The 9382-nt window shown below is 44.2% G+C and overlaps 1 protein-coding gene across 1 annotated transcript; it reads left to right on the forward strand.

Annotated features, from left to right (window-relative positions):
* The first annotated feature begins 239 nt into the window (after positions 1-239).
* Positions 240-8508, forward strand: TALDO1 (transaldolase 1). Its single transcript, XM_082760584.1, has 8 exons — positions 240-434; positions 3116-3239; positions 3695-3802; positions 4477-4608; positions 5054-5229; positions 5382-5579; positions 7365-7510; positions 8148-8508. The coding sequence occupies exons 1-8, from the start codon at positions 338-340 to the stop codon at positions 8178-8180; spliced, it is 1014 nt and encodes a 337-aa protein (XP_082616710.1). The 5' UTR covers positions 240-337; the 3' UTR covers positions 8181-8508.
* Positions 8509-9382: the final 874 nt, after the last annotated feature.

The raw sequence follows: 9382 nt of genomic DNA on the forward strand, positions 1-9382 counted from the left end.
GCCTCACGCCCAGGGCAGCCGCATCCCCCGTCGCCAAGGTGACGAGCTCCCGCCCTCCCGAGCCGCGAAAGCAGCCAATCAGAAGCTTCCTCCCTCCCTTCGCCCCTCCTTCCCTCTTGCTGGCCGCCGCCCGTCTTGTCACCGCGCTTCTGATTGGCTCAGTGCTCCCCCCCTCGAGACGGGATTGGCGGAGGGCCGGGCGGGCGGCTCCACCTCTCCCCGGGAGCCGAGGCCGCGGGTGTCGGGCGCGAGCGGCGGGTGCGCGCGCAGGCCGGCTCCCCTCCGGGCACGCAGCTCCCTTAAAGGCCGGCGCCAGCCCCCCCCCGCCCCACGGACAATGTCGGTGTCCCCCGTGAAGCGGCAGAAGATGGAGTCGGCGCTGGACCAGCTCAAGCACCACACCACGGTGGTGGCCGACACCGGGGATTTCAACGGTGAGGGTGGAGGGGGAAAAAAAGCGGCGGGGCGGGCGGCGGCTCTTAAACACCCCCCCCGTGGCGCAGAATGGACGCGCCCGGCCGAGGGGGCGAGCGGCGGAGGGGGAGCGAACCATCTCGGCGGGGTGGGGGGGGGGCTGGGAGCGCGCTGCCCCCCACCGGGTGCGCTGCCCCGCCGCCCCCAGGGTCGCGGGTTCGAGACCCCGGCTCCCGGGAGCCGCCGGGTGCAGCCCCTTGGCAATCCGCTGGGGCTTATTGTAATTAACAGGCGGTCTGCAGGGGCTCGCTGCTAATTAACAGGCGGGGGGAGTTCCTCCGATAGCCGCTGTGTGCGGTTGGGTGGTGGTGGTGTGTTTTTTTTTTTTGTTTTTGCCCTTCTTCAGAAGGCGGAAGCAAAGCAGCCGTGAGGCAATAAAATAATGCAAGAGGGTTAGTTTTTGGCGTTCGTTATCTGGCGAGGAGGCGCCCTCACACCGCAGCCCGGCCCAGCAGCTCCCTGAGGGTCTCACAGGGCCAAGTCCTGCCCTGCCGCCCCTCCTGAGGCAGCCGTCTGCCTCCAACCTGCCTCATCCTGCAGCGAAACGTTACAGGGAAATGTTATTTTCCTTCCTGACTGGCACCACAGACAACTGCAGCACCTGAAGGGCGCAGGGCACTCACACGCCTTTGTCCAGATGAAATGAAGGCAGTCAGGAACAGTAAGTGACAGCTTGAGCCTCGTCAGGTTTACCTGCCCTGGAGTAGCAACAAGCCTGGGTAAAGACCAGCGTGTGGTGAAATGAGATGAACTTAAGGCATTGTCCTGGCTTCAGAAAAGCATCATGAAGAATCCTTGTGACAGCAGGGGGGAGTTGGTGGCAGTAAGCAGGCTGAGAGCTGCCTGCTGGAAAGTTTTAACTTGCTCCTTGAAATGCTTTTGCAGTTGATCTCTGACTGCCTGTTGTCACCTGTGGATCTTCCTTACTGTGCAAACAAGGCTTCGGGTGACATATGGCTCCCTCCCTGTTCAGCTTAAACGCTGCTGCTAATTAAAGTGCAGCTGTTGCTAACATAATTGCAAAGATCTTAGATAAATGTGTCTGTATGGCACTGTGTAAGAAAAGAGGCTCGTTTGAACAGATCGCAAAGCAAGAGACCAACTGCCGACCTCACTTATATCTGCAGCAAGTGGTGGTTTGATTCAGTAGCAGCTGCAATAACTTTGCAGTTTTAAGCAAGCCACACCAGCCTATGCTTACTCTTGCACAGTTTTCCTTGTGCTCACAGTGGCACACCAGTCTCAAGTGCAAAACACTTGCAAAAGCTTGTACTGGGCAGCTGAAATACAGGCTGCTTGCCACAAGACCACTTTTTCTGCAACATTTCCATCAGCCACACTACCCTCACATTGAACCGGCATCTGGAAAATACTGAATAACTGTATCATTACCAGTACCTCCTCAACATCCACTGGAATACCTACCTAGCCTTCTTGCCTGACATGCTTAATTGTCCTGTTTAGGATGGGTGACAGGCTTAATGAGATTACTTTATGCATCTTGCCAGAAACCCATAACATTCTTTTAACTGCTGCAATGCTGTAGAAGTGTAATAAGCTGTCAAAAATACACTTTTCTAAAATTGTGCATCTGCTTCAGAACATGGTTTTCTAAATGCACCACTTTATTCTGAGCAGCATCCCTGTGAATTAAAGTGTTTTTTGAAAGCTGTGTTTATATGGCATGAACTTGCTCCAGGATCACAATTGTTGCCCATGGGGACGTTATAAAAAAAAAATATATATATATATATATTTTTCTTCTATCTCTACAAAAACTGTCATATTCTATTAACTTGTGTTTTAATCCCCATGCAGAAATGCAGAGGAAAAGGAGCTGATAATATTTTGTTGTTCTGGACATTCAGCTGCATTAGCTCTGGTTGACTTTCTGGGGCTTGTAAGCAGCAGTCACCGAAGGGCCTGCAGAGGCACTGACCCGTTTGCTGAGTCAGACCCAGCATGCTGGGCAGCTCAGCTCTGATTAGGGCCTGACAATGCACAGTCACAGCCTGCTTTGGTAAACAACTGCTGCCACCTGAAATAGGTGTAGTCCAGGGATTAGGATAAGCCAAACATACAAACGTCTTACATACAAAAGGCAGCCTGGCAGTATAAGGAACTTATAAGACCTGACAAAAAAAAAAAAACCACCTGTAACTACTTGAAGTTTTAAAATGCTAAAAGACACTAACATTTTTTTGACAAATGAATTTTTCTTTTTCTCTTGCTCTAACAGCTGTAGACAAACAAAACCCCAAATGCCTAGCCCTAAAAGGGAAGAGATTTCTTTGTCTTTACTTTCCCAGTAAATTCAGCTATGGAATTCAGCTATGATGGTGAATATGACATGAAGGTCTAGTATCACTTCTTTTCATCTGTCATTTCTACAAGTTTATTTCTTTTGGGTAATGCCTGAAGTAGTGAGTAAGCTTTGCTCTGTTGTATTGCTGCAGTGCTGTTAGCCTCATAGCAGTACTTCTGATGCAAGCCAACATTCAGGCAGTGATATTTGAACATCACCATACACTAGTCTGACCTGTCACGAGTACAACTACCCTACAACCATAAGTGTTTTCATCTTTACATATCTGAGCAAAATCCTTTTAATATTTTAAATGAGCTCTTTTTGTTTCCCTAGCAATTGATGAGTACAAGCCCCTAGATGCCACCACGAACCCATCTCTGATACTAGCTGCAGCTCAGATGCCAGCTTACCAGAAACTTGTGGATGATGCAGTTGCATACGGAAAAAAACTTGGAGGGTAAGAAAAATGTTGTTCACCTCCCCCGTGTAGGTCTATATTTAAGACACTTCATTTCTGCAAGTAGTGTTTAGTACTACTAGCAACGTACTAGGGCTTTTCCCCCTGCGTGCTTGTAGGTTTATCTCCTGTACCAGAAAGCCTCAACCCTAAAGAAAAGCTGCTTGTTACAAGGTTCAGTTTATCTCCATTCTCATATATCAGTTTATCTCCGTTCTCATATAGCCTTCTAGGACTGCTCCAGAAAACATTCCTGAGTTGACAGCATAATAGGAAATAGTGTCTGAAGGCTAATATTATTGGTGGTACACAGAGAGCAGAACAAACATGGAGCAGAGCAGAAGTGGTTATTTGAATGTTAAACAGACTGTGAAATTTGATCTTGAAATCAGTGGCAAGTACTGAACATGCTACCCTCCCCCATAAAAAATGATTTTGTTCTTCATGTTTTTTAGGTCAGAAGATGAGCAAATACAAAATGCTTGTGACAAACTTTTTGTATTATTTGGAGCTGAAATATTGAAGAGGATACCTGGCCGCGTGTCCACGGAAGTAGATGCAAGGTTTGCTCTCTTTCCTCTGGGTTACCCTGTATATTTGTGCCTACAAAAAGGGATGATGTGAGCTGAAGAAATATGATCTTGACTGGGCAGTTCACTGATACAGGAGTACCAGGAGCACCAGGAGCTTGTGTTGTTAATATTTAGACAATGAATTGCAGTTCATTTGCTTGATCAGGACTTTGTTATAACTTGGTGACAAAACTTCCTAAGAACAAGTAATGTAGAGATCTGATCTTTGTTGTCCTCCTTCTGGTTGTTAGTCAAGGGAAACCCCATGCTTCTAACATACGTAGAACTTTGCTCATTCTCTTCTGTGTGATAGTCCTCAATTTTCCAAGAGATTTGCTGTAGCAGTTTATTTAGTGACTTGTTTAGGATTTGTCTATGTGCTCCTTGTGAAGTCACTTCTAAGGCTCAGCTTCTATATTCATTATGGAAAAACTTGAGGAAAATATAACTTTCTCAGAGAAAGTTATGTTGAGCTCCGGATTCTCCAAATTAAACAGTAGCAGTGCTGTGTCACTGCTACTTGACAGTCAAGGAAGTATCTCTGAGAAGAAAAACCTGCTACTAGTACATAAATTCTGTTAATGTAGTACAGTGGTTCTGAATGTTGTTTCTTTTGGAGAGTTTTTTTTTAATAAAACTTAAGAAGTCCTACTCTTGTTCCAAAGGTTGTCCTTTGATAAGGAAGGAATGATTCAGAGGGCCCGGCGTCTTATCGACCTTTATAAGGAAGCAGGAATTGGTAAAGATCGGATTCTCATAAAGCTCTCTTCAACATGGGAAGGAATCCAGGCTGGCAAGTAAGTACTTCTGTTCCTGGTATGCTGATTCATAGTATGCTTCTGGCTGTTTGGACACTTAAACACGTTCTACACATAAAACAAAGTATTGTTTTGAAAGCACTGCACCAGGAAACTTGTTGCCAGGGATACAGCTAGCAAGTGTGGTGCTATACTGAAGCTTTCTGCTGAATTAGGAAAAGTTTGTTCATACAAGGGCTGGGCCATTTGTAAACAGTTTCCTGAAATGTTGTGTTAAGTCATCTGCATTTGGTTTAGGGAACACTATTGAATAGATCACGGGTAGTGCAAAACATTTGTTTTGCTACCTTTACACTTTAAAGCTTAATTAGAGATGTGGTACAGTTTATAAAGTCAATAAATCAATAGTTTAACCTACTAACATTGCTAGAATCTAAGTTTATTAGGTGAGGAAAATGCCATTTAAGCCTGCCTATGTCTGCAGGGTTCTGGAAGCAGAGTATGGGATTCACTGCAACATGACCTTGCTGTTCTCCTTTGCCCAGGCAGTTGCCTGTGCTGAAGCTGGGGTTACTCTGATTTCCCCATTTGTAGGACGCATCCTGGATTGGTATGTTGCAAATGGAGATAAGAAAGCCTATGAACCTTCAGAGGATCCAGGTAAGCTCCCCACCCCCCCAAAAAGCTCCTCCTTTGAACTGCAGTTTATTTCTAAAAATCCCCTTGTGAAACAAATGGTTTTCAAGGTGTTCTAAATAATCATTTGTGCCTCAAATGAATTATTCTGAAAACTACTAATTTTTCTTCTTTAGGAGTGAAGAGTGTCACTAAGATCTATAACTACTATAAAAAGTTTGGCTACAAAACTATTGTGATGGGTGCTTCATTTCGAAATACGGGAGAAATAAAAGCGCTTACAGGCTGTGACTATCTGACTATTTCACCCAAGCTTTTGGCAGAGCTCAGCAAAGAGCATGTCAAGCTAACTCCCACGCTCAGCGTTAAAGATGGTAAGTCTACTTCTACATAATATAGGCTTGCTTTGACTCCCTGTCTTCTTGAGCATTAAGAGCATGTGTTTCCCCTCAGCTCTACGCTGCCAGTTTCCACTCTGTTTTAAGACTGAAAGTTGACCCTTCCCCAAAGGGGTCACATTACTGTACTACCACCACTGCTTATACATAGGTCCTTAGGGTCTTGGGTCTGAGTATGCTAACTGGAATTAAGATGGGTTTTGAGCACCTTCCCCTGAAAGGACAGGGAGAGAAGAAGGAACTTCATATATTTGGGATGATTTTTTACTGATTGTTAACAGAGATGCCAAACAGGGTTTAATCATTACGCTGATACTGTATCAGATAATTGTTAGCTCTAGGCATGCTGAAAGATTTTTTTTCCTACAGAAACTTTAGAAATGAAGTAATATGCAAGAATAATTTTTCTACTGATATTAGGCCACAGTAGTTCTGCGTGTATGTTCCCATTGCTTTTGCTTCTCCATTGCCTTACTTAAACATTTCTTCTCAACCCAGATGATGAGATTTGCAGAGTTGTTGTCATGGGTTGCTGCTTACAGGGTGCTAGCTAGCTTGTAGGCACGTTATCAATTGAGCTTTTGTTAGGTGCTTGCCAAATAATCAAAGCCTTAATTGTTCAGCATATTTGCTTAGAATATCTTGCTGTGGTAGGACCATTGCATAATTCTTGATAATAGGCCTGAAAGTACTGTACCATTCAGAAGCAGATACAAGATAACAGCATACCTATGAACATTGTGTTTTAAGGGAGACTGATTTCTGTATAACACTTTTTCAGAACACAGTGTAGGAACACAGTGTAGGAAGTTTAACAAGGCCAAGTGCCGGGTCCTGCACCTGGGGCGCAATAACCCCAAGCAGAGCTACAGGCTGGGAGAGGAATGGTTGGAGAGCTGCCAGGCAGAGAAGGACCTGGGAGTGATGGTGGACAGTCGGCTGAATATGAGCCAGCAGTGTGCTCAGGTGGCCAAGAAGGCCAACGGCATCCTGGCTTGTATTAGGAACAGCGTGACCAGCAGGGCTAGGGAGGTGATCGTCCCCCTGTACTCAGCTCTGGTGAGGCCGCACCTCGAGTACTGTGTTCAGTTTTGGGCCCCTCGCTACAAGAAGGACATCGAGGTGCTTGAGCGGGTCCAGAGAAGGGCAACGAAGCTGGTGAGGGGCCTGGAGAACAAGTCCTACGAGGAGCGGCTGAGGGAGCTGGGCTTGTTCAGCCTGGAGAAGAGGAGGCTCAGGGGTGACCTTATCGCTCTTTTTAGGTACCTCAAGGGAGGCTGTAGCGAGGTGGGGGTTGGCCTGTTCTCCCACGTGCCTGGTGACAGGACGAGGGGGAATGGGTTTAAGTTGAGCCAGGGGAGTTTTAGGCTAGATGTTAGGAAGAACTTCTTCACTGAAAGGGTTGTGAGGCATTGGAACAGGCTGCCCAGGGAAGTGGTGGAGTCACCATCCTTGGAAGTCTTCAAAAGACGTTTAGATGTAGAGCTTAGGGATATGGTTTAGTGGAGGGCTGTTAGCGTTAGGTTGGAGGTTGGACTCGATGACCTTGAGGTCTCTTCCAACCTAGAAAATTCTGTGATTCTGTGATTCTGTAACACTGTCAGTTTTTCAGCCCAAAGTGTGCTCATGCAGCAAGTCTCATTGAAAGTAGTACTTGAAACTTTTCAGCAGTTGTCAATGGACAGAACTTTGAGATACCTGTGGTTTTTGATAGCAATCTGATAATACAATTTTGTTTCTTTTTGAATTTCCCTTGTGCAGCTCAGGCATGTGATCTTGAGAAGATCCACCTGGATGAGAAAGCATTCCGCTGGCACCATAATGAAGACCAAATGGCTGTGGAAAAACTCTCTGATGGGATCAGGAAATTTGCTGCAGATGCAATAAAGTTGGAGACAATGTTAAAGGTAGGTGCTATGTCATGCTGCCTCTTTCCACCTCTCATGTTCCTTCAAGTACTGCAGCTAACCCTCAATTGCTTGTGGTATGACAGAAGACTAGGAATGTGTCAGCAAGCCTGATCAAGTTTTGTACAGGTAGTACATGTTATGTAGGACAGGCAGTTAGCAGACTGGACACCTCCATGGAATGAACTTTTTATTTTTGAGATGCAGTGAAGTTTATATTCATGCCAGGTGTATATAGACACACCTCTTTTTTAGGCCTACGGCGGTGTTTAGAGTAGCAGCTAATCAAAATAACACTACTTGCTAAATTAAAAGTCTAATTCTAGACTGGTATCACTGACAGTTAACATCAATAATCTTCAGAGAGTGAGTTAGAAATAGTACATGCTTGTGTTCCTTGTAGGGGGCACCAAGCACAGATATGAGTATAGCTAGGACATGTAAAAGTTTTGTCAGTGTAGGACAAGTCTTTTAGATGGGATTAACTGAGTTTTGTGCTTTGGGGGGTAAGAATACACTAATTATGTCATCTAGGCACTTGTTGACTGACAACTACTTAACAGTGACTTAACTTGCATTACTAAAGCACAGCACAGTTCCCAAACTGCCACTTATTTGTTCACTTCTCTCTTTCTAGGAGCGAATGTTCAGTGCTGAAAATGGAAAGTAGAAAAGTCAGAATTCTCCTGACTTGTCAAGGCTGAATGAGTGGATCACCAGAGGTTAAATGGATGTACAAATGTCTTACCTGTAAAAGTCTTATGCTGTGTATGCATAGATTTCTGTATTATGCTTTTTTATCAATTTGCAAAGGGACAAATAACTTCAATTTTTTTGTGACACTTTTGTCAATACATGCCAATTAACACATACTTTCCTTGTAATGTGTTCACTGCTGCAGAGGAATCAGGTGATTCAGCTGACATGATAGTTCAATTTCTACTAAAATATTCATAATGCTGTTTGTATTAAATTCCTAATTGCAAATTTATACTTAACATGTTAAGAAAGCAGTTTTCTTTCATGATGTCTTACAGTGACTTAAAGACAGATTTCCACAAATCTCCATTTTCCACTCTCTATGGTACATGCCCAAAAGTACTCTTATCTAACACATATACAATAGAACAATGGCTCCAGTCATTTGTCTTCTCTCTGCAACTAAGGTGGCAGCAGCAATTTACTGATTGGCAAAAATGGTGAAGCATTTTTAAAGGTTTTTTTTTTTTTTTTGGTCAGGGGAACAGAAAAACAGCATCATAAGCAATTTTTAGGGATTTTGTCAAACACTTGCCTAAGAGCCCAGGGCAAGGTAAGAGCATAAGTGCAATTGATTGAAGCTGAAAATGGCACTGCTATTACAACACCAGCATAAGCTACAACTTCTGTGATATTACTGAAGGTTACCCTTTTCAAAACTAGATAGTTAAGTCTCCGAAGCAGTTAATAAATAACTTTAACTGTTTAATCTGAACTGACAAAATGACCATGTGGATATAACTCAGGATTGTTTGTTACAGCTTTGTTTCAGTTAAGTGTTACAGATTTGTAGATCATCTTTAGAGCAAGTTACTGTATTTCTTTATGACAGTTAGGGAACTGCTGCCAACCTTATCACCCAAATGACTTAAAAAAAAGCCACAAACCACTAAAAACACACCCTCTGTATTACTCCCTGTTCCTTTTTGTCTTTGAGCTTCCCTCTTTGTATAAGAAGGAGAGCTGTATGTCAGTCTCCCTTTGAGGAATGGCCTAATCCTAAATGCTGCACTTCCCAATTACAGGGCTTTCTGTTAAGTAGGGATGCATCTGTTTACATTTCATGGCATATTTTGTGAAGACTAATTAAATATCTTATCGATTCATATAGGT

The sequence above is a fragment of the Aythya marila genome, assembly GCF_965140915.1.
Source record: "Aythya marila genome assembly, chromosome: 5".
Classification (NCBI taxonomy): domain Eukaryota; kingdom Metazoa; phylum Chordata; class Aves; order Anseriformes; family Anatidae; genus Aythya; species Aythya marila.

Bases quoted from the DNA above. Each gene is read 5' to 3' on its own strand.
- TALDO1 (XM_082760584.1), top strand. From the start codon at position 338: ATGTCGGTGTCCCCCGTGAAGCGGCAGAAGATGGAGTCGGCGCTGGAC. The intron at 3,240-3,694 runs GTAAGAAAAATG...CATGTTTTTTAG, and splicing joins TACGGAAAAAAACTTGGAGG to GTCAGAAGATGAGCAAATAC. The intron at 7,511-8,147 runs GTAGGTGCTATG...CTCTCTTTCTAG, and splicing joins AGTTGGAGACAATGTTAAAG to GAGCGAATGTTCAGTGCTGA.